Here is a 25,276-nt window from a genome sequence, read left to right as displayed (position 1 = left end):
ACTTCTGACTTAAGACTCATGTTCCTAAATTTTCCTCGTGTCTTGATTTATATCGTGAAATGGTTGATCTTGGACTTCTGGCCTAGGCTGGTTTCTCTTGTTATTGGCAGAAAAAAAAAAAAATGAAGGCAAATATTGGCATGGCAAAAGACTATCTGGCATAGAAGTTAATAGGTTATAGGGGTTTTGTTTGGAAGTTTTAAGAACTGGATTTGAAGTTTTGTTTTATTACAGAATTTAAGGGGAGGAAAAAAAAAAAGATGGAAGAGTTGCTAATGCTGCTTTCCAAATGAAAGTGTTAAGCAGTTCTTGGAAATCAGTTGCATTTTTAGTCTTTTGCAAATGAAAGCCTTCTCTATGGTTCCTTGCTGGGTTTGCCTGGGTAGGAACAGCTGGTTTCTCTACTTTCTCATTTGCGAATTACTTATCAAACTGTATCCATTGCATGAACATATATAGGTCTGGGGACGTAAGCAGTGAATGTACAGATAGCGTAATCCTGGACTCGTAAAACTGATAAATCACCAAAATAAATACTTGCAGTACTTCTGAGGGATCTTTGAAGTCAAGAACGAGGAGGGTGCAAATATGCTCCCCTTTAGGCCAAGGATCCAGAAGTCAGCATTGTTTCCAATCTGTTCTCACGCCATGACACAATCCCAAATCCCTCTGGGCGTGGAGGCGCGTTACGAAAACCACTATCACATTTGGCAGTAATTATTGTCGCCTGGTGATCTCCACTGAGGCCAAGGACGGCCGATTTCTGCAGTCATGTTCCCCAGTTATTGCGAGAGATGATCCACGGGGCCCAGCAAAGAATCAGGCTGAGATCAAAACCAAAAATAATCGTGAACGATAGGAAAAATTTCCAGCTTGGATGGAGAGGTAGGATCATCGTTCCTGGAAAAGCCATGTGCCTAAGTCATATAAGACCAGAGAAGGTAGTGATGATATTCATATACATTCTTTTTATTTGACTCTTTGCACAGGCATGAATTTCATGATAAGGAGAGGGCTGCAGGGGGGAGCAAATAATCTGAAAATAAACCTCTGTCTTTTCACTAAAATATGTCTTCTGTGGATAGCAGGCAGCCCTCCTTTTAAGGCCTCCTTATCAAATCAGAAATCCTCACTAGCCTGCTGTTAGCTAGATTGCCATTGAGTTGGTGAATTTACAGCAGAGGGTAACTCTGAATGGTTTGGGGAAATCTAGAGCAGGATTTGGGACAATGGCCATTCCTAAAGCTGGACAAGCAGAAGTGCTTTGAGAATTGGACAAATCTGCTGCTGGATGGTTTGATTTCCTCATAAATATTTCTAAGTTGAAACTTGAAGACAGGAAAAACCTGAAAATAAGGGCCAGGGAGGGTAGTGACTAGAAGTTTCCGTTCATCCCATGTAAATTGTCAGAACTGCTGCACCCCAAACTGGATGTGTTTGTAGAGCAGAACAGAGATTTTCACATCGCTGAAGGTACCCAGAGGACAGAAAGAGAGAACTGAGACTGGTCAAGCTTAAGAGAATCCTAAAATTAGGAGATGATGCTCAAGCAGAAGCGGGTGAGCTGCTGGCTGTGCTTCTCCTCATCTAGCCCAGGATGTGGTTTGCTTCTGTTGTGGATTTCTCCTCCTCAGATGAATATGTCCCACCTATTTTGAGAACCAGTATCATGGATGAAGTCTCTTACCTCTCAATCCTTAGGTTTGTCACTGGGTAGTTAAGCTGTGGTGCTTCTCATCCTTAAATGACTGGGTGTTGATCCCATGTGTTGGTGGGAAAGTTGCTTCTCAGCCTTTTATTGTAAAACACTGGGCTCCAGCCCTACTACGAGCCTGCACAGTTGTACTTTGGCAGGGCAGGAGGGTGATTTTTACTGAGCGTTTTGTTTGAAACACTTGGAGAAAAAGGAATTTGTGCTTGGTCACTTGCCCAACTTACATCTGGGGCCTGGTAAGAGTGCACGCCGTACTTTTGTTAACAAAGTCTTAGTTTACAGAATGAAGCAGGATGAATTTCTGAGAGCACCTACTCTGTGACCTCGACTTGTTCTCATCATCCTAAAGAGCGCAGAGAAGACCTGCAAGAGATGTAAAGTGCTGGCATCTCTGCCCTTACCAAAAGACTCAAACTGGTCCAGAAAATCATTGCTCAGTGCAGCCAGAGCCTCTTAGCTCGGACTCCTTTTCCCGTTGAACAGGGAATATCTTGGAAGGTAGAGCTCAGGAGACAGTCACAGCACTGAGGAAGAAGTTTTAGCTTGTATCAAGGAGGGAAATAAAGAATGACTGTGATAAATAAAGAAAAGGCCCCCAATGCTCAGGCATTTCCAGGCAGACACAAAGAAAAGGATGAGCTGGGAGAAGCATTTGAGCTGCGGAACATGCACCCAAACGGGCTAATACAGAGTTACAGGCTCAGGGCATCTCAGTCACTGGGCAAAGGGCTCCACTTGGTGAGAAGAGTAGGAAACAGGCCCAAAGTAATGTACTATAATGAATTCTTCCTGAATTAATATGTTGAATCCCCTTGGATGAGGCCGGCGAGAAGAACACGAGGAGCCAGGGAGCGATCCCTGTGCAGAGCATCTCTGAGAACTCCCCCAGCCCTGGCAAGCCATCAGTTTTCATTCACTTCTGTCTTCCTTTAATTTAAGGAATGGAAATACCGCTTCTGCAGACCAGTGGCAACCAAGGTACACTGATTGCTCGTGACACGGGAGACAAATCCTGGGCTGCTCCTGCTGTCTGGAAAGCACACACTACGTGTAGCCAAGGGTTCGTTAGCTGGGGGTTTTGCTGCACGGCAGAAGTTCTCCTTACAGGACACTGCAGTTGTCACACGAATCATGGAATCATTTCGGTTGGAAGAGACCCTCAGGATCGTCGAGTCCAACCATAACCCAACTCTGACGCTAAACCATATCCCTGAGAACCTCATCTAAATGCCTTTTAAACCCCTCCAGGGATGGTGACTCCACCACTGCCCTGGGCAGCCTGTACCAACACGTGACAACCCTTTCCGTGAATAATTTTTTCCTAATATCCAGTCTATACCTCCCATGGTGCAACTCGAGGAGATTTCCTGACTCCCATCACACCTGTGCTCCAGCCCCTCACCAGCTCCGTTCCCTCCTCTTCACTCTCTCTAGTCCCTCAATGTCCTTCTTATGATGAGGGGCCCAAAACTGAACACGGCATTCGAGGTGCGGCCTCCCCAGTGCTGAAATCAGCCCTCAGTGACTGTGCAGGGCTTTCTGAAGAAGGTTTGAAGGGTTCATTCTAGCTGGAGATTCTTTCTCCATGGCCGGAGGAGCAGACAAAGACCTGCGTGCATGCACGTGTATTGAGGATGTTGCTGTGGGTGAGCAGGAAGCTCAGGGCAACTTGACTTTTAGTTTTTGGCTGATGCCTGAGTCCACAAAGCATCCTCAGCCGGGACTTCACATGCTACTCTCTCCTACCTTTAACCACGAATGCGATTCTGCTGAGGTCACGTTAGGCATCTGACATTAATTGGCAGGACCGAGTTCTCTTTGGCCACTCGCTCAGGTCGTAGGCAACAGTTCGCTGCTCTGGGCTGGCTTTCCCAGGCTGCTGCAGCCCCAGCCAGGTGCTGGTTGTGTCACGTCCCCACAGTTTGGTGGGATGGACTGTGTCCCAGTCCTTGCTCGTTCCTCTGGCTCCGTTGTGGATTTGGGAGCAAGGCTGCTCGTGCGTTTTCACATTGCACAGCCACGGCTCTGCTCTGCTCCGGTGGGTTTTTGTTTCTTGGCATCTCCCTGTTCTCTGATGGAGCCACTGCCAGCAGGCAGTGTTTGGTGCCATCAATTGAAATTCCGGCTTACTTTGTCCCCGCTTATCTCTATAATCCTGTTGTTTATTTAAAGCGCACAAAGAAGATGCTGTGGCCAGCATTGCTTTTCCATCTGCCCTTCCTTAGTGTCACTCTTTTGGCCGTGTTTACTTTTATTTAAAATAATTCTCTTTAGCTGTCGAGCTCTTTTCCTACGCTGCACAGAAGGTGATGAGGGAAGATCCGCCTCATCCCGGCAGGTCTATTTTTGTGTCGGCTGAACCGTGGAGGTGGATCAGCAGCACAGTCCCTTGCCAGAAACCATTGCTAGAAAGGACTGGCACAAATATGTCAGATTATCTCTGTGGCTCTGACGCCCCAAGGAGAAGTCGTGAGGATGTTGGCACCATCTCAGCAGCACAACTGTGTCTCTCCAGGACTGCAAACAAACCAACACCTCTTGATTTTTAATTTAGGACTGATTGTTACGAAGTTTCTCGATAGTTCTGAAATATCTGTGGACTTTGATAATCAGAATGTTGTGGGCAAGTTTACTGAATATAAATTATTTTTTATCTAACCTTGACTTTCACATTCCTCATCATCAAAAGCTGTGATTGCCATTTTCTGTTTAACAACTAGATGACATGTCTCTTATCTCCACCTTCTTGCTGATGAGAACGGGTTTCCAGCTTGTATTTCCCAGCATCAACATAACTGCTATTAATTCAAAAAGCCATTTTGTCACAACTTTGCTAAGGATGTTATTTTTTTCTTGCAAACCAGCATTGTCCTTGTTGAGCTCTTGCTTGGAATCTAATTTCATTCTCCCTCTAGGTCAGTTCTGTGACACCATTAATTTCAACCCATTCAAAATAGATTCTCCCCCATGTTTTGTTTTGCAACTCTGCTAATTTTTAGCATATGTTTTTGAAGGTTTGGTTTGGGAGGAACAATTGTGATCTTGTGGTTTAGCCTCCTGTGGAATAGGGTGCCCAGGACCTCTCCCAGGATCCCTGATCCATCCAGAACTTGATGGTCGGTCTTTTAGACAGAGGTGGTACTTGGTACCATAGTTTAAAATACCCACTTCATTATCAGTTTAATTCAAGTTCCACTTCTGTTCTAGTCTATGGGACTGATGCCAGTTACCTCTTCTTCCACTGATTTTTGACAAAAGAAACCCCTCTTAGTCTTTTGTCTGATAAAATGGCTCTATAATATCCTTTAACCTTCAACAAGGTTTGAAGCAGCCTGAGGCCAGGCGTGAAGATAATTAGTGTACCGAAGTTAATGACTTCTTGCCCTGTACAGCTGTTCACATCCAGGTGTTGAAAAGGGATTCAGGTGGAAGTCAAACTGCAATATTTGGTGCCTGGTTGTGAGTCCTCTGGGTGCCCTGTGCATTGTATGGAGAGTCCTGTATCAAAAAAAGATCCATCCATCCATCCACCCATCCATCCATCCATCGTGCTGGAAAGCCTGGCTGAAATTAAGCTTTATAGGACCCCCATCTGCTCAGAGTGAACTTATCTTCCAAATTAATGCCAACCACAGGCATATGTCTGCTTCTCACTGGAGATTTACACTTGAATTTCAGTGGCAGTACTAGCTAGCTTTGTATTGTATCCAGCCTAACACAACCAGGAGCTGCAACCCAAGATGTTCCCCCATCTACAAGGAACTTTAATCCATCCCAGCAGAAACAGTTCAGCATTCAAGGTCTCATTTAACTTCTAAGCACAGAAGAAGCAAGAGATGCCCAGACTTTTGGGAAATGTAGGCTCTTTTGAAATCAAAATAGAGATTTACTCTCCACCTCCAGCCATAGAACCAAATTATTTTAGCAGAACGCCTGATTCCATGTTTGCAGGGCTGGTGAAGGAGGCTCCACTTAGCACTGGGCCAAAGCAGGTCATACGGAAAAACGGATGCCACAGTTTCTACAGGGGTCATTGTGCGCTCTGGGAAAATTAGAACTGGGAAAACCTCGTGGTTAAAGCAGTTTCAGCATCACCGTGGGCAATGGATGGGATGCTGTTGTGAAGGAACGGAGGGAAGCTGAGACAGTACCCGTGTTATGCACGTTCCTTTCTGGTGGCAGAGTTACAGGGAAATAAAAAGGGAGTGCTCCTTGGAAAATTAACTTAATTTGCTGGCCAGGGCCCAGGCGAGGTCTAAACTCTGTCTACACTTCACCTCTCTGCCACCTTCCCCCATCTGTCTGATCCTGCCTTAGAGCCCCAGCATCTCTGCAAGGGGCCGCATTCTCATGATTCTATGCTTGACAACATCACAAGAGTATGAACATTACAAAGGTTTGTGGTTTTCATGTTTTCTTTTGGGAATTTTTCTCGGGAAGTCTGTTAGTTCGTGTATGGATGCGTAGTGTGGTACGACGTGGTGTTAAGTGCCCTGCTGAGGTTTTTGCTCAGGCTGGGTTTCCTGCTGTATTTGCTACGTGACATTAGTTAAACCACCCAACAAACATCAGGGTGGACCTGGCTGTGCCCCAGTTCCTCATCCCTCCGTATGGTCCCCAGAAGGTCACCGTAAGATGCACAGGGAGCTCAGAAGTTGGTTATTAAAATACTTTATGGTGGCTCCTTTTGGTGAGAATGAAACCTGTCTTGTTCGAATGGAAAGGAGTTTGGCAGAGAAACGTCCCACAAGAGGCCATTGAGCTGCTCTCCTACCATGGTGATACATGCTGAATTTATCCAATGGCGCTGCACAGAGACATAAGGAAACACTCTTTTTGGTTTTCAGCCCCAATGTCTGTGGTTCGAGGTTCCACTCCTACTGCTGCCCCGGTTGGAAAACGCTGCCCGGAGGGAACCAGTGCATTGTCCGTGAGTATCTGTTCTCCTGTTAAAGGCACCAAGGGCCATGTGGGAAGCAAAACACATCTCACACTTCAGCAGATGACAGAACATCTCATAATCCACCAGGACAGGAGCAGCAATGGCTGGGAACCCTCATTCCTGCTACCCTTGATTAAAGCAGGGTGGTTGCCATTGCTCCTGTTTATCTTCTTATCCCTTTTATCTTCTGCCAAATTGCCACCGTGTTCCTCGTTGGTTGACGGTTTGTGCGCCTGCTTTTTGGCAGATTAGCCTCAAAGGAAAGGCTGCTGGTGACTTCTGAGAAAGTTCTTTCAGAGCTGCTTGTTTAGATGAAATAATTTAGTTGCTAGAACAACAGCTGGATGCTGACATTGCAAACATGATGTCATGAGACAGTGGCCACAAGCAGGAATCTGCATTTTTCTTTGAGTGGCTGTCCAAAGCAGGATGCTGATTTAGATAAATCACACCTCTGTTTTGGCAGGTAGCTTTCCTATTTGGAGCAGAGCATTATTGGACTCTCAAGTGCTGATATACACCTATAAAATCCATCAAGGTGGCGATGTTTTGTATTTCTGTAGGTTAAAAGCATGAGCTATAGGGCGATGAAGGAGCCTACCCTTCGGAGATGCTCCCAGGGGGAGTGAAAGTCAGCTCCCGCTTAAATAAATGAGATTCTAATTGGAGATAATAGGGGTAGTTGTACCTGCGTTAGTCACATTTCATTCTGAAGCACAGTAAATACACGGTGTCCTGGGGATATTAAGCATAACCTGGACATACAGAATAGCAGACAGTACTATGGGATGTTTGTATCTCCCAGTATTTTAGCTTTCTGAATAAATCTTCTGAATTAAAGCACAATTGGAGTTGTATGTGAATGCACTTTTCCAAATCTTCCTAAAAATAATTGACACATTGAGGAAAACAATAGGGTCCTCTAGCAGGATCTCCCCCATAATACACATCATATATTTCAGAAGTTATTCCATCTTCAGAGTCTAAAACTCAGCCATCTTAGAGAGAAGTGCCTCATGTTTCCTAATATAGAGCTGTCTGGGACCTCAAATATACAAAACTGAGCCCAGAGCTGCAAATATTCTCCTCTCAAAGGAAATGGTGTCTATTGTGTTCTGAGCGATGCGGCCAGTTGATGTGTCCTTACACACAATGAGTAACTGGCACCAGAATATGGCATTCTACTGGCTAAAAAGGCAATAAAGAGGTGTGATAACTCAAACTTAAATGCATCTGACTTCAGCCGAGGTGATGGAAAGACAAGGAGTTCTGTGCCCTTTTTTTTTTTTTCCCCCCACGAGAACAGGCAAACTCACAAAATCCTCCTCACCATCCCGTGAAGAGCAGATGCCCCACCAAGACCTGAGTTCAATACAGGCTGCAGCGAAGGGTTAAGGAAATCGCAGCCAAATCGCCGCTCTGTGGCATGCGGGGTTAGCGACATTTCGGGGTTGTCTGCTGACTTTTCTCATAACTGTAAAACATGCCATCTGGGCTGGAGGTCCTCAGGGGACTGTGGGTTGTAATTGTATTTATAAAACACACTGAGACGAGATATTTTCGTGGGGCTCTAATAAAATCTGTGCTTACACAGGTGGAACAGGACTGCCAGCTATGCTCTTGGCTCCCATGGCACAGGAAGGGGAAGAGATTAGCAGGGGTTCCAGGCAAGAAAGGATGGGGAGGGATGTGAAGGCATCCTGCTGGTGCATCTCTGGCTGACTCGGGCTCAACCCCTCATTCAACAGTAACAGCCGGTTTCCCCCATGCCAGAGCATGGACTGCAAAATTCTTTGTGAAAACACCAAGATTTTAAGGAAAAGAACAACCTGGCGTGGTGTCAATGTCGCTTGTCTCTGATGAGAATCTTTTCTAGCAGGCAAAAGTAGGGAAATGTGCCTTCCCCATCCTCTGCTGCTGAAAAGCAAAGTGGTAGCAGGACCAGACACAGTCTGTGATAAAAGGAATGTGTCTCCAGGAATTCTGTGTGAACCATGGAATCATAGAACAGTTTGGGTTGAAAGGACCTTCCCAGCTCCCCCAGTGCCCCCCCTGCCATGAGCAGGGACATCTGCACCAGCTCAGGTTGCTCAGAGCCCCGTCCAGCCTGGCCTGGGATGTCTCCAGGGATGGTTCATCCACCACCTCTCTGGCCAACCTGGGCCAGGCTCTCACCACCCTCAGGGCCAACAATTTCTTCCTTATGTCCAGCCTGAATCTCCCTCCTTTAGTTTAAAACCATCACCCCTTGTCCTATCGCAACAGGCCCTGCTCAAAAGTCTGTCCCCAAACAGTGGCTCCTTCCCATTGTGGTGCTGCCCACGCCAGGGTCCTCAATAAGTGTCCCAGCTTCCTTCCCAGGTTATTATTCTTAAAAGAGACAAATTCACACCCTTTCGGCAGCCAAAACCACATCTGTGAGCAAATTCACAGACTAGCACATTGTGCTAATCACTGTGTCCTTTTCTTCCTCCAGCAATTTGCAGGAATTCTTGTGGCGATGGGTTTTGTTCACGGCCAAACATGTGTACGTGCGCCAATGGACAACTGTCTCCCAACTGCGGCTCAGCTGGAGGTAAGAGAACGTTGCTGGTGATTCTCCTCTCCCTGGAGTGGTTACGTGCTTGCTTAAAAAATGCCCAGTCGCAACAAAAAGAAATGCCTCTCTTTGCATCTCTGAAATATTTTGTGTTTTGGCAACCAGGTTCTAATCTGAATTGTGCAGTAGTCATAAAATCTTTCATTTCTTGGGGTGCTTTTACTAAGAGTCTTCACTGCTCCTGATACCTGGAGAAAACTGACAACCTCCTTGCAATTTCTGCTACTTTGGTGTGAGAAATCCTCCAGGATCCAGCTCCAAAAAGCACATCTCACAGCAGCAAATAGCAAAACTGTTGCCAGAGAGTCCATCCACCCCGGGTGTTCTTTGAAGCAGAATTAAATCTTTCACTGTTTTTGTTAACCAAATAAGTACTTTTTCCAATGGAAATAAAAAAGATTACATTGTTCTTAGGCTGTGATTTGGGTGCCAGGGAGAATTTCCCAGCGTTTTTAGCAAACTGCAGTGACATGATGAAGTTGTGCCCTGGCAGAGATGCCAAGCAAAGGAACAGAGCTGTGGCACGGTGTCGTTTTAAGAAGGCTGATTTTGCTCATACCCTATGTAAAATGCAAAAATTGATGGAATTTTGTGGAACCTTTCAAGGTCTCCAATGGCCATTGCTAGACACAACCCACAAATTTTCCATTGTTGCCCATCTGTAGGCAAGCTATTGTTAATAAAGTGACTTGCAGGCATCTGATTGAAGGCCAGAGAATCAGCCCCCCTCCTCCCCTCCAAACCTCAAAACCACATTCGGGGTGTGACTCCGAGAAGGAAATTCCCAGAATCTGTTTCCAAAGTGCCACGTTGTGCTCCGGCCCCACTGATGTCCCCAGCGAGTGCTGCTCCGCAAACCTTCCCCGTGCTTCGCTTTGCTGGGAGGAAGGTGCTGGAGACACAAAAGTTTCTGGAGCGAGGGTCCATATGTTTGCAATCACGGAGGAATGTAAGGAATGCTGTAAGCTGTATATACATTTGGGCGCAGACCTGGCGTTCCCCTGAGCCTGGGGTGGATTTCAGCGTGTGCTCCAAGACAGGGGGGGGTACGTTCCTCTGCAGGGGCTTCCTCAAATCTGGCATTCATTGTGGGGATGTTTGGATCTGCATTTATCATGAACGCTTCAGGGGAGGTAAAGCAGACAAATTGTGCATTCCAGAGGCAATAAAAGCCACTCTGCCTCTCTCTGTCATAACAAAAAGCTTGGTTTCCTACTTTGGGGAGTAAAGATATTTTAGGAGTAATTTGCAAGTGACTGTTTAGATAGTAGCAGTCAGTAAGCAGACAGAAAACCTGACTGCAAACTCCACGACTGATGGCAGAACAGCTGCAGCCACTGATCCTTTAAAATAAATTGTAGAACTAATCCAATCCAGCCCAATCACGGGAAAAGTTAACCAGGGCGAGCTGTCGTTCTCTTTTTCCTGGAACTTTGGTCTCTGCTACCCTGGAAAAACCTGACAAAGCGTAACAGGCCTTTAAATTCTCGGTCAAAAGATGTTCTTCTGTGCTCCAAATCTGCAGGGGGTTCTGACAGTGTGAGATAAGTCAGACAGTGATGGGACCTCAGGGCTTTTGGGATCGTAGCAGAAGAAATGGGACCTACTCTCTGCAGGTCCAGGAATACTCTTTGCTAATTAGTTGGAAAGTTTCTGGATGAGCATCAGGGCTCTTCTTACGTCCAGACCCTGAAAACTCTCAAATTTTCTCAGCTTTGCTAAACATTACCCCTTGGTGAATGCATCGAACGCGAGGCTCGGGATGCTGCGGTGGGAAGAGCTCTGACAGACGGATAGCTCTGACAGACAGACGTTTCCTCGCTACCTCTGCCTCTGGGCAGCCCTCCCGGGTTTGCTGTGTGTAATTGCTTTCCCAGAGCTGATTAATTGTAGCGAGGGGTGAGCGTGTGCTGGAAACGGCGCCTTTTCCCAGAGAGGCTGCTCTCCTGTCTGACAATCCGGGCAATGCTTTGAAGCCTCAGGCTTAGTTTCCTTAATGATTAAGCTTTCATCTAAATTTGGCCTGATCTCTGGCTGTAGAGCCATAGGAAGGCTAGTAGACATCACGACTAATTCAAACCACACCATGGATTAAACGTACAGCACATGTGCCGAGCGTTCTGAACGCGAAGCTCTGCGACTTCCCACTCCGCTCCCACTTCCTTTCGGGCTTCCTAAGAACAAGGCGTCAACCAAATAATTGTCCCTATTGGACACTTGTGAGTCCTGCTGCCTTTTGGACAGACATTTCGCTCTTCCCTGCTTGGAACTGTGCGGAGGAGACACAAGGCACAGCGGAGCATCCGCTCCCATCCAGCTCCATCTTCTTCCAGCCACCAAGTCATGGCTCCTCCTATCCCTGGCAGACACAAACTGTGGTGTACATGCCGAAAAAAACAGTTTTCACAGAACTCGCTGTAACCTCAGGCACTTGCAGTTGGAGTTGTCACATCTTACAAAGGAAAAATGCGTCGTTCCAGGCCCTTCGGTCAAGAATTAAAGCTGTTTGACCTGTATTTGTCACCCAGTGTTTAGCAGTAAACGTCCAATTCTGGGCTTTTCTGCTTTAATATCACGTTCTTTAAACATTGAATAGTGATGCAACAGTTAAAACATTAACTGGCTTTGTGTCTACATCGGTATAAAATGTCCCTACTCTTATTTATTGCTATTGTTTTCCTACAGTGCATTAGTCACATTCAGTGTGTCACAATCTAGTGTGAAAAGCTGAACTCTAATGTAGGAAGAATAGATGATACGTGCTCTTCTGTTCAAATTCCTTAAAAAGCCTCTCTTGTATTAAACAAATCTTGCAATTAAGGCCACATAATAATTGCAAAAGGAAAATAAATGTCTTAAAAGTTGATGATTTTCCTCCACCAAAGAAATTGTATCCCCCGCAAACATCTCATAGAGCTTTCTACACAAAGGCGTTTTAAAGATTAGGAAGCGCAGAATGTGAAAAGTGGGTTTTGAAAATGGAGCAGTAATTTAGAAGAATGCTAAAAAGGGCATGAACATATTTGATAAGTGTAGTATCCTAAAAGAAAGAGTTGTTTAAGCATCAGAGTTATAAAAGAAGGGGAGATATCAGGACATATGCCCTTACCCTCGGTCACACGAGCTGTGGTAGGATGTCCCATAGAAAGGCCAAAGCTGCAGATGTTTATTGGGGTAGATCCCTTAAAAAAGTAAAATGCTGCATGCCTTTGGCTTCTGTGGAATTAGGTCTATTTCTATTACTCTAAAAACTGTTTGCCACAACAGAACCATGATATTTCGAACACGCATTACGTGGGAGGTGTTCATCTCCTGTCGCAGCCAACTCATTGCATCCTCGTGTAATATTTCCCTGCTCTTCTTGAGAAGAATTCTTCTTTTCAGCAAATTTGCTGATGACACCAAACTGGGAGGAGTGGCTGACACGCCAGAGGCTGTGCTGCCATCCAGAGACCTGGACAGGCTGGAGAGTTGGACGGGGAAAAATTTAATGAAATAGAAGGAGGGCAAGTGTAGAGTCTTGCATCTGGGCAGGAACAACCCCAGGTTCCGGTATAGGTTGGGGAATGAGCTGTTGGAGAGCAGTGTAGGGGAAAGGGAGCTGGGGGTCCTGGGGACAGCAGGGTGACCATGAGCCAGCACTGGGCCCTTGTGGCCAGGAAGGGCAATGGGACCTGGGGGGATTAGAGGGGGGTGGTCAGTAGGTCAGAGAGGTTCTCCTGCCCCTCTACTCTGCCCTGGTGAGACATCATCTGGAATATTGTGTCCAGTTCTGGGCCCCTCAGTTCCAGCAGGACAGGGAACTGCTGGAGAGAGTCCAGCGCAGCCACGAAGATGCTGCAGGGAGTGGAGCATCTCCCGTGTGAGGAAAGGCTGAGGAGCTGGGGCTCTGGAGCTGGAGAAGAGGAGACTGAGGGGTGACTCATTCATGGGGATCAATATGGAAAGGGGGAGTGTCAGGAGGATGGAGCCAGGCTCTTCTGGGTGACAACCAATGACAGGACAAGGCGCAATGGGTGCAAACTGGAACACAGGAGGTTCCACTTAAATACGAGAAGAAACTTCTTCCCGGTGAGGGTGCCAGAGCCTGGCCCAGGCTGCCCAGGGAGGTTGTGGAGTCTCCTCTGCAGACATTCCAACCCGCCTGGACACCTTCCTGTGTAACCTCATCTGGGTGTTCCTGCTCCGGCGGGGGGGTTGCACTGGATGAGCTTTCGAGGTCCCTTCCAATCCCTGACAGTCTGTGATTCTGTGAATCTCCACAGTCCAAACCTGCAACGTGAGGTGCATGAACGGTGGGAGCTGCAACGAGGAGTCGTGTCTCTGCCAGAAGGGCTACACTGGAACGTACTGTGGGCAGCGTAAGTACCTGCAAAACCTGCTCTGGCCAAAGCTGGGTCCAGGTTCTCAGGACTAGAGAGGTCACCTGGCACACACCGATGTGCTCCTTGTCATCACCATGTTCTCCTCTCCACTGGAATCTCAGCCCACCCACTCTCGTTAGAGGAGATATATAGAGATCTATTAGATATAATTTCTCTGTTAAAAAAATATATATATACAAATAGATATATGAGGGGTCTCTGCAAATAGTTTTAGATAAGCATTGTATTATCTGGGAATGGTTTTGCATGGAAAACCTTCATTTTAGCTCAAGTGAAGTCTTTCGATTAGAAGAAGAAAAACTAAATAAAAAAACCCCTAAATTAAAAAAAAAACCTAAATAAAAAACCAACCCCTTCCCAATCCCCTATTTTTTTTTCTTACAAATTATACCAAGTTATTTGGGGGAGCTCATTTTTTAGATGTTTATTTGACAATGCTGACTTTCTATAGGGAAACCTCAATATAGTCATTGAAAGTAATTTTACAATGTTTTATGACTTGGTTTTCTGTTTTGTCAAAGCACCTATAAATTTCATAGGGAGAAATTTAATTTCTCTCTCCTAGTTTCCCATGAAAGGTATTTGGCAATTTAAAATCATTGCTCATGCACATTGCAGAATTAACCAGACAGCTTAGGCGTCATCTTTAATAAGTGTCTAGTAAGCAATAGTTTTGAAAAAATCTCTGATCAAATGGAACTTTCCAGGCACGTTTCAAATCCCTGTATCAGTGTCAGAATCACTAAAGTTCTCCATGAAGTCTACGAGAATTTTTTTAAAGATGGGCAAAACACCATATTTCCCCTAAACTTATCCTCAGCTCTGACTGATTCATTTTTGCTGAAACTTTCCAAAAAGTTCAACTAAAGGCAGACGCACCATATGGAAAATTTCATTCTGAACAGCTAAAGCTTGGGAAAATTATAAGTAAAAGCAAACCAGGGCTTATAATGGAATGTGCTAGGCAACCTTAATTATGTGCTGCTACCAGCTCCACCTATAATATCCTCAGTAGAGTTTTCAGAATGGTTCAGATATTGGCAGGACAGCACTGACAGGGTGGGGAACAATGGAGAGTCCCACTGGCAGCATCCCAGCGGAGCCGATCGCGGCTTTTAGATGGATGTAGCCTTTGAAGACTGAGAAATGCAGCAGCACCTGCCTGTGCTGCAGCTCGGAGCTGGTGAGGGCTGAGGTGTCGGACAAGATTGCTGTGGACCTCACCTTTAACAAGATTATATTCTTCTTGTCCTTATTAAGTCTGATGGGTCAGGCTGAGGGAGCTGGGGGTTCAGCCTGGAGAACAGGAGCTGAGGGGAGACCTTCTGATCTCTGACCTGCCTGAAAGGAGCTTGGAGCCGGGGGGGTCGGGCTCTGCTCCCCAGGAACAAGCGCCAGGACCAGAGGAAACGGCCTCAAGTTGCGCCAGGGGAGGCTGAGGTTGGATCTGGGGAACAATTTCTTCCCCAAAGGGCTGTGGGGCATTGGAACAGGCTGCCCAGGGCAGTGGTGGAGTCACCATCCCTGGAGGGGTTGGACAGACGGACATGAGGTTCTCAGGGACATGGGGCAGTGCCAGGGGTGGGTTATGGTTGGACTCAATGATCTTGAGGTTCTTTTCCAACCCAAATGATTCTGTGATTCAGTGCATCAGTGTTGGCAACTGAGGAGCTCAGAGAGTGAAGCTCTGCATAGGAACTTTAGTAGTGTCATAACAGGACTCCTCTCATTAGTCATTACAACTGCTGAGATTTACAGAATCACAGAATCACAGAATCACAGAATGTGATTGGAAGGGACCTCAAAAGATCATCCAGTCCAATCCCCATTTAAATAGCTCAATGGCATCTGTGACAACCCACAATCACTCATGTCCCATGCAGAAGTTTTCCTGCATCCCGTTCAATTAGCTCAGCCTCAGCACAGAACCTAATCAGCAACCTACTCCTTTGACTTCAGTCCTAGACTGTTGACTGCAAGTTTTCAGCTAGGGCTCTAACAGGTTGAATTTTAAATCAATGAATACTGGTGTGTTGACCAAACTGCTCTTCTTTGCTTTGGGTACGTGGGATTATATGGCTGAGTAGTCTCCTCTCCTCACATTTCACTGTTGTCATTCGTTAAACATTTGCCTTTATGCAGTTTCTCATTTGTATTAGTTCATCTTGACCTTGACATTTAAATCCCAAAGCTGACCCGAATGAACTGAGATTCCAGAGCGCAGGAAATCCTCTCAAGTGAAATAAGAGTTTATGGCCTTTTTATAAATGGGTTCATTCATAAACAGGAAGTAATTTTCCAGGAAAAAAAAATTCCGACTTTTCTCTGTATGTTCGCTGTGTGGAGGAGACTCCTGATGGGTGAGCAACACAAGGTAGATGATATTCCAAGTCCCGCCAGCATCACACATCTCACCTTGTGGTTTCACTACGAGCAGAAATCACTGATTTCTCTTTCTATTCCAACCCAGCTGTCTGTGAGAACGGCTGTCAGAACGGAGGTCGATGCATTGGGCCAAACCGTTGTGCTTGTGTCTATGGATTCACCGGTCCGCAGTGCGAGCGAGGTAAGGAACACGTTTTCATGATACTATCACTGACAGAGCATAGGAGCAGGAGCTGTGTATTTAAGGCTGTGTATTAAAAATCAAATTCCTGCAGCAACTCAATTTATTGCCTGAATTTGACCTGTCCTGTGTGCTTCGGGAGACAGTTACATTTGGGTGAAGGAGATCAATACCATGTTCCATCAAAAAGTGAAACTAATGATGTCACCAATGCTAACAGCCAATAATTTGAAAATGAATGTGGACCTGAAACCCCAAAAGTCAATATTCTGACCTTTGCAAAACAATTTGTATGGTTTAGTACTATATATACTTGAAAATTATGACCAGAACTTAAGGTTTTCCATGAAAGAACCTTATTTTAGTAAAAGTGTTTTGAAGGGAAACATAAGCCAGCTCTGGTTTATTGTAAACCTCACGCAGTTCGATGGCAGCTGCTCATCCTGTATGAATCGGAACAGCTCCAGTAAGAACCACAGTTTTCACCAGCTCAGAATACGGCTCTTAGGGACATGTGTCTTCGCTGTATTTCGTCCAGCCAGTGTGTGCTGAGTGGGTAGATCAGGTTTACATTTGGGCACTGAGGTTTTGGCTGAGACACGAAATCTCTCCCTTTCCTGTTGGCTTAAATAGACATCTCACAACGCTGCTCCGATATGAGTTTTGGCAAGAGTCAGAGTGGCACAGAGCAGAAATGAAACCGAAACGCGAAGCCAACATGCAAACTCTCAGGATTAAGATCAAAGCACCCTGGAAATATTCTGCTTTTCTAGCCTCTCGCTTTCCCGAGATCGGACTAATTCTGTTTAACTCCATGTCCAAGAATTGGACTGTTCTTGCCTTTAATTTTTTTGGTTTTTTTCCACAAGTTTGGGATTCTTGGCAACATGATTTAGAGGGTGAGATAGAAAAAACAGTTGGTTTCCGGTAGCCCAGGCATCAGTCAGCCCTGTTGAACAGCGGCCAGCAGAAATACGCACAACTCCACAGACTCGTGCAACGTTCCCTGGGTTGCAAAAGTATCTACTGAACTTAATGGTGCAGGTGCCCCGTAAAAGGCCTCTGCTGTGGTTTGAGCTTTGCATTTATTGGATGCAGAGAAGGGAAAGCTCTTTAAAAGCCTCCACACGCATTTACTGAAATAACCTTTTGTTGTTGCAGTCTCCTTCTTTGTGCTCTCCTGCAAACACAGATATCGGTGGAGCGTTGTGGTTATATATTCTTCCATCCTTCTCCCTGTCTTTTTCTAACACATGAACATACGTGGGCACACACATGTGCACACGCAGGTATTAATTGCTGTAGTTTTGGAAAGATGTGATGATAACAGCCTTTCTCTTTGGAAATCTCTACCTTGCAAGATTCCTTCCCCTAAACCCAAACTCCAGAACTGTGTCTGTAGAGCTGCTTTTGTTCTTTTTTTCTAGCTCATGGGTATGTGAAGGATTGAGATTCATAAATCGATACAGGCATTGGCTGTGTTTGAAAAGAAAGCTGGAAAATTTTTAAAGAAACTTCTGGATACAGAAGGGACTGAAAAATCCAACTGTCCTGACTCTGTAGAGGAGGGGGTGGGAGAGCCAGAGGTCTGAGCAGGGGCAGACTTTGGAGACATCTTGTAATGTATAAAATTCTTTAAATAAAGAGAGCATTTTTACAAAGCCTTTAGAGATTTGGTTCAGTCCAGACTTGTACTAAGAGACAAAACAAGCTCTCCAGCTGTGTATACACAGGTCTTCCCTGCCAAGACAAACAGAGCGCTTTGCTTTGCTGAGAGATGTTAAAAGTTACACTTTTCAAAGAGGCTCCTGACTGGGCAGTCTGTGAGTTTGCAGCCAGGTGAGGTGGTTGTGACTGACCTACCGAGAATAATTAGCGTGACAGCAAAGAACTTAACCCTTCCAAGGAGAAAATGAATTCCTGCTCCATCACTAGGCCTGTTAAGAGGAAGTCTCTAAACACCAGACTTACTGGAGACATGACTGCTGCTGAATTTCTGTTCCATTTCTCCATTTAAAGCAGCCATGGTATTTGACATGTTTACAAGCATCCTTGGAAGTCTCCAGTAACAGGAGACTTGAGTAGCAGCCTTGGAAGCAACACGGATCATCTGTAGCTCTTGGTGTAGTTCTGAGTCTCGTTCCTGAACATATATATATATATATATTTTTTTTAAGAAAGATTCACTCAAAGCAGAGCCTGAAAAACCCACTGGCTTCACCTGTAGGAGGTGGAGGTTTCAGCCCAAGGCTCCGTGGTGATGCTCTCAGCACGGCTGGGTACCGGTTGAGCAAAAGCACCACGCAAAGGTACTGACGTGTTTCAAAGAACAGATTTATTTAGGGTTTTAATTTGACTTTGTTTTGCTGCAACCAGAAAAGCAGATAATTTTACTTTTAAACTATAATAAACTAAATTCCTGAACGCTAAAGCAACAGCTTCTGCTGCCGTAGCCTCAACAAGCTGCGTGTTCAGCAGTATAGGGCTCCAGTAAGAGACTGCTTTGTGATGGAGCAATCTAACTGCCTTCACACTTCATTCAGGAAATACTCCACTTCAGAGGTAAATACCTTAATAGCTTGGTACTCAGCGAATCTTAGCATCATTTCCTCCCTCTACTTGACATCTTCAGGGATGAAGAAGCAGTGAATATATTGTATAACCCCAGTAGCCTTTGGTAACATGAACTCGCATTACATCAGTGTCGGAGGAAAAGCTGCAGTACAGAAAAAATGAATCTGTGGGGAGAGAGGCCAATTTTTTTTTAATAGTTTTACAGCAAAATGAAACATTTTGATGTCATGTCTCTTAGTTCGCCCTCCTTCAAGTAGGAAAAAATTTGTTGTAAAAGGTTACAACATTTGACTCAGGTGAAGGTGTGGAAGCTCCTCCTGTGTTCCAAGGATGAGGTTTAAATAGCTTTTTTTCCATCCAAAATGTTGAAGTCTTCACGGATGCCAGTTGCTATCTCTCATGAAAGAAAGGCTGCTTTGACTTTGGAAAAAAAAGATTTTTAGAGTAACTTTCTCGATCTTTGTGGAGATTTTCTGTGGTTCCTATGACTTGGCTGGGTCAGAAGGCCCTTGCTCTGTCTGCTTGGTCTCTCCTCTTGATGGTGCCAGGTTTCCAAAAGTTCAACCAACAAACCAGAGTGGGCAAGAGCAGGTGCCAGGTGTAAACAAGACATAGTACATGAGAAAAAGGACAGATAGCATCGTAATTGCTGGTCAGTACCTTTTACTTTAAAGCTGTTGCTAATCTACATCTGTTTTCTTCCCGTATCTCCATTATTCTGCTTATACCAAGATCCAGATTTTTATATTTTAGCATGTAGATAACATGAAGATCTCCTTTGATGTGCACTCAGGAGGATTTCTGAGTCTCCATAACATGTCTGTGCCAATGTTTCAAAAGGATTTTGGTATCTTGTGATTCCAGGGGTCCTTATAACTCATACGATTCCGGTCCTGGAAGAAATCTCTGTTAGCAGTGAGTCAGACTAATACAAGTCCCCAGATTGGCATATTTTTATAGGCTATATCGATTTCTCAAAGATCCTTACTGTATGGGACAACAGTTTGTCTCATCCTCCTAGTTTCATTTACTTTCTATCAATCTAACTGCCACTCAGCCATTGTCCTGATGTATTGAAGCACTAGAAGAATTGTGTAAGGAGGATGTGGATTTTCATATCTGTAGGTGTTTAGGAGCAAATTATACAAATATTGGTTCGGTCTAACTCTGGTACTCAGTCTTGCCGAAGGGAAAGAGAAATCCAAAATGATCTCTGGCGTTCCCTCCAGCTGTAGCTTTTCTCGTGACAGACACGCCAGCCATATATAAACAGAATACATGATCAAAATCACCATCTCGTACCATACAGATGGATGCTAGTGCATGTCTCAGCATAAACTGCACTTTAATCCACTCTGATTCCCAGATGGTGGGAATATTACTCTTGCTTTTAAGGCCTTTCCACCCCCAATCCTGAGAAGAGTTATTATGAGTGGCTTTGTCTCAGCTTTTCTGTTTCCTCTTCATAATGATTTTATTCTTTTCCCAAATTTTCAGTCTAATTTGGAGGCTTAGGAGAAACGAAGCAGCCACATGGGATGTGCCTGATCCCTGTGCGTGTGTGAAAAAGCCGTAGGACACAGCCAATGGCAACGTGGTCTGTTCACTCCTGTCTAACCCAGGTCATAGCCCTGAACCTTCAAAATGCTGCTCCTAGTGAAGTCATCAGTGGGGATATATGTATTTGATTTCATAACTAATGATTTCATACCTACAGCTGGAAACTCACCCAGAGCCAAGGCACACAAGAACATACATCATGTTAGTGAGAAAGGGGCCACAAACAGTTAATGGAAATTCAATGATATCTGAGATAACTCGGGTCTTTAACCTGAGCTTTTGCGTTTCAGAGGAAGAGACATCAAATTCATTAATTTGAGCTGCCCCGTAGAATTTTTGTTCTGGGAATAAATGTCAGGTTGGCAGAAATATCTCCTCCGTATAACCTCTGGCTGTGCCTGAGGTCCGTGCACACTGTGAAACTGAGGAATGCTATTGGCAGGGGTTAAGATTCTTCCCTCCCAGATGAGATTTTTAACAAAAGACTGTGTTTACAAAGAGATTTCTCATCCTCGTTAGAAAGCAGGCATTCAGCTGATTTTTCCTAGTGCTCTGCTGATCCAGATGTTAAGACATAAAGCAGAACTTGTAGCTGAGGTACGTGATGGAGTTCCTTCTCAACCCACCGCTGGAGGTGAGGCATAAGCTCCCATTTCTCTAGGTTTGGTAGGAAAAGCATTTTGATAATCAACTGTAGTCCGAAGAGCTCTGACATCTACTGCTACAACTTGTCTGTGTTTATGCAGAAAGGTCGGCAGAAATGTCACCATGGGCGGAGTTCAACTCCGTACTCAACTGTAGGTTGCCATTTTCCTCCTGCAGACAGGCTTCCTTGATAAAATAATTATAGTTCTGCGAAACCACATTTCCCTCTGCAGAAAGCCAGTCACAGTCTGCTGGGAGCACTGATGGGATGTAGATGCATCCTGCATGTATAATTTTCCTGCATGCCCGTGGGCTTTATGGTACATTCTGTAATGAGATAATCACAGACTACTTTTCCCCCTGCCAGCGGGTGGTCAGGACTCCCAAAACACAGCTACTTAATATCTTCGTTTTCTGCCTGATGTTCAGCATGTAGCTCAGAGGTTCACTGTGCACAATGGGAACCAGCCTCTGGAATCGGAATTAATTTCCTCCGGACACCTTCATGGAAGTAGCATTCCCAAGATTTATCTTAACCTGACAGGAGTTGTTTTGACTGGAATTTTCCAAAGCTGCTTAGCCTGGGTACAAACTCATCGCAGCCTTGGTAGGTAAAATTTGGTAAAGGTACAAGTAATTGCAAAGTGGGTCTTTGCAAAGAGATGCACGAGTTGACCTTGTCCTTAGACAAACCATGTGTGTTGCCACCAAGAAAGACAGGAGAACTTGAGTCAGCTGTAGCCGAGTGAGCTGAGGAGGCCAGACCATCACAGGTTGGGACCTTCTTGTCGCTGCAGCTGTCACCTCATTGCCCGCCCTGGGTTGGGCAGGAGGCGACTGTCTTATCTTCTGACCTTCATCTCTCTTGGATGCAATGACGTGTGGCTTTCTGTCCCTCATCCTCACTGTGGAGAGGGGTGTCCATGAGCAAAGACATCCTGATGTTGTTGATCTTGCTGATCCTTGTGGGAGAAAAGTGGCGTGAAGATCAATGCATGGTCTCACATTTCACCCGAATCTGGAGATTCTCTCTGCAAGGGCTGTGAGCAGCATGATGGAATGTCACATCACGGTCACAGGCTCAGTGCTGTACGTTTGGAGGTCAATGCATGAACGCCAGCCGTGTGTGCGCTTTGTGCTTCAGATACTGCTGGAGTGGAGAGCCCTCGGAGGAGAAATGTGCATGGACCTCTATCTCAGGTTTCATCAGGCTAAGACTTTGACAGGAAACTGTAAAAACAGGACAGGAAAACTTTAAAAAGTTCTCCCTTTACTGTTTCCTTTGAATATGTTTTTTCAGCACTTGGAATGTCTGGCCTTATAAACTGCTCCAGCCAGCTTTTTCTTTTCTGCAAAAGTCCAAACAGTTAAACATCAGGAATGTGGCTGTGTTTGTATGAGGTAAGGAAATGACTAGGTGGAGAAAGTATTCCATGAGAAAGGAGCCCTTGACGGAGACCCTCACGCTGTTCTCTCCGCGTCCACCGTCCCCCCTCCCACCAAAGCCGTCACGTACCGACACAGCCCGAGAGGCTCCACAGAGAGTTAGAGCTTCATTGTGTGCCGAGACCTGCGATCAGTGTCGTAAAACCTCTGCGTTCACATTCGGCGCAACAGAAATAATCACAGGAGTTTTTTGGTTGGATCCTCTCCGTTGGTTGTTTGCCCGGTGGCTTTTGGGTGCTGTTCCTGTGGTGTTTCAAAAAGACGGACTCAGTTTGAAATCATCTCTGAAATTTGGTCCATCTTTTTGAAACACGCTCTACTTTCCCTTATGCTCGTGGCCTTTGAGCAGGGCATGAATTGCTCTATTAAGCATTTAATTTGCAAGTTATTGGCTCTCCCGGCAGGTCCCAGAGGGCACAGCCAGCCATGGGCTCTCTAGGGAACACTCCCATCACAGGCAGACAGAATTTGGGAATCTTTTTGGGTAGACGTTTGCAGAGGGATCTGCCAGGTTAGCGCCTTGCCCTGTTGCATCGGCTCTCGCTGCCTGTTTCCCTCCAAAAACCCCAGAAGGTCCCAGACAGACAGAATTGCAAGGCCGTGCTCCCGTGGCCTGGGCAGGGGGCGAACCTCCTGCTGATGGAAATCATTCATTGGAAAGAGAAAAATAGATATCGGGCTTGATATCCACTCTCCTCGCTTTCCTAGACGGGGTTGCTGGAGCTTTTGGAAAGCGACGTGGAAGGCGGCCAAGGCCTGGGGCCTGTGTCATGGTGACCTCATCCCAGCGAGGTCCGCGGCTCCCCAGGGGTGACTTACGAGCAACGTTTGTCCTCACTGTTTTAAGAAAAAGCCTTCAGTGAAAGCATTGTTTATTATGAGAAGGAATTCTGATTTTTAGCAAAGAAAAAAAATCTCTTCTTCCTTGCTGCTCTTATTTATTTGGTGAAGAAGGAATTCACCCAGCCCATGGCCTGGCTCACGGCGGATTCCAGCCAAATGGTACCGGAGAAGGGACGGGCTGAAAGATGTATTCGTGTTTCTAGGATTGTGGTTTTAAATAGCAAGGGAAGTAGTGGAATTGTTCCTGCTTTTTTGCGTCTTTACTCAGGGATCCGAATTCCCACTGCAAGCATTAATTTGCTTGGTGACATTCCGACGGGTAGATGGATGTTAGACAAGCGGGGAAGGCTATCCTTTTTCTTGTGAAAATTTTCAAACAAAGTGCTTCTCTTGGAAAGCGCTTTGTCAAAAACTAGTGGTTTTCCCAAAGGGACAGTGAGAACCAGTTAAAAGGGAGTAAAATCTTAATTTTAAATGTATTTTTTTTCCTGCGGCAGAGCAATAATTTAAATTGGAAATGAAGTTGTAAATATTTCAGGTTCAGATACTGTTGCAATTCAGGTGTTACAAAACATTCGAAAAACGTCCTTGTTTATGGAAGTGGTTGGTTTGAGATGTCTTTCAAAGAAATCAGTCTGAGTTGCTGAAATTACCATTTCCAGGCAAAATAATAGCAATGAGTTATGCTGTATATCCCAGAGACACTTTCCCTACAAAAGGTTTCTGTTGTTTTCATTTAGCATTGGAGAAACTGAGCAGCAGAGCTGTTGCCTTCCAACTGCTGTGCATAAATGTTTGATAGCCTCAGAGTGGTAATTTTAAATAGTCTGCAACTGATTATTCTTTTTTAACAAGACCAAGCTGCATTTCTGGCATAAATTAGAGCCGTGGTTGGCAAAGAGTCGTGCATCATTCTTTATTACCTCTTGTAGGAGCTGAGACAGGTTCTGGCAAGGTGAGCTTGGGTTAAGTAGGGTAGGTGAAGCCAAGGCAGCATCCCTGGTCAGCTCAGCACCCCAAGTGCTGGAATTGGGGAAAATCACACAAAAATATGGTTTTTGTGCTGGCTCGGCTGACCCAGAAGTACTTGAACCCACTTAATGCACTTTATTGTCCCTCCCCTTCAAGCAGGACGCCACACAGCCCATTGGTGAAGGCAGATGTCCACAGCAACCGTGAATCGTTCCTCCACTTCCATCCCAGACACACTAATTAGGAAAGTTAAAAATGCCTACAGGGATGTTTTCAGGAAGCTGTTTGCAAGTGCAATAGCAAGGCTCAGCGTGAGAGCATGTGTAATGGCAGAGATCCCACCCAGTAACTCCCCAAGGCTTTGCGGCTTGGACGTGTCAGGAATGACCGCTCGTTAGCCATGGGGATTCCTAACTATCTCTGTGACAACCGGCCAAACATGGAAACTGGGAATGAGGTCTATTGCTGTGACGCTTCCTCTTCTGAGCACATCTGGGGCCTGTGTTGGCCGCAGGGTTGGGTAGATAAGACTCGCTGGAGCCTCAACCTGACGCTGCAGCATCTGCTCAAGTCCCTAGTCCAGGGTGGTGCTTCAAAGCCTCGGTGGGGAGGGGGTGGCGAGGGCTGGAAAACAAAGAACACAGCAAGGAGTCAGATTTCTGGTGATTAATGCGAACACCTCGACGCTTCTAAGCTGGTTCCTCGGTGACTTTTGCAATTTGAGCGCTTGCCCTCCTCTCTGGCTGCTCAAGACAAGTGGGAACAAATAGTAACCAAATTTAACGCTGTGGTGATAAGAAATCTGCAGATTGGGTGTGCCAGGCACAGTGTACTTTCAGATTAATAGGGAAAGAAAGAGAGAAAGAGAGAAAGAAAGAGAAAGAAAGAAAGAAAGAAAGAAAGAAAGAAAGAAAGAAAGAAAGAAAGAAAGAAAGAAAGAAAGAAAGAAAGAAAGAAAGAAAGAAAGAAAGAAAGAAGGAAAGAAAGGAAGAAAGGAAGGAAGGAAGGAAGGAAGGAAGAAAGAAGGAAA

At 45.4% G+C, this 25,276-nt stretch overlaps 1 protein-coding gene across 1 annotated transcript in view; it reads left to right on the top strand.

Annotated features, from left to right (window-relative positions):
- Positions 1-25,276, top strand: part of LOC135999287 (fibrillin-2-like) — an 87,591-nt gene that overhangs the window by 6,193 nt on the left and 56,122 nt on the right. The window contains exons 2-5 of the mRNA XM_065652858.1: positions 6,562-6,644; positions 9,133-9,231; positions 13,521-13,616; positions 16,111-16,206. Of these exons, the coding sequence (XP_065508930.1) occupies positions 6,562-6,644; positions 9,133-9,231; positions 13,521-13,616; positions 16,111-16,206 (374 nt within the window). The remainder of the gene's footprint in view (positions 1-6,561; positions 6,645-9,132; positions 9,232-13,520; positions 13,617-16,110; positions 16,207-25,276) is intronic.

This window comes from Caloenas nicobarica, chromosome 27 (genome assembly GCF_036013445.1).
Source record: "Caloenas nicobarica isolate bCalNic1 chromosome 27, bCalNic1.hap1, whole genome shotgun sequence".
In the NCBI taxonomy this organism is placed as follows: Eukaryota; Metazoa; Chordata; class Aves; order Columbiformes; family Columbidae; genus Caloenas; species Caloenas nicobarica.
This window is presented reverse-complemented; position numbering and strand designations above follow the sequence as displayed.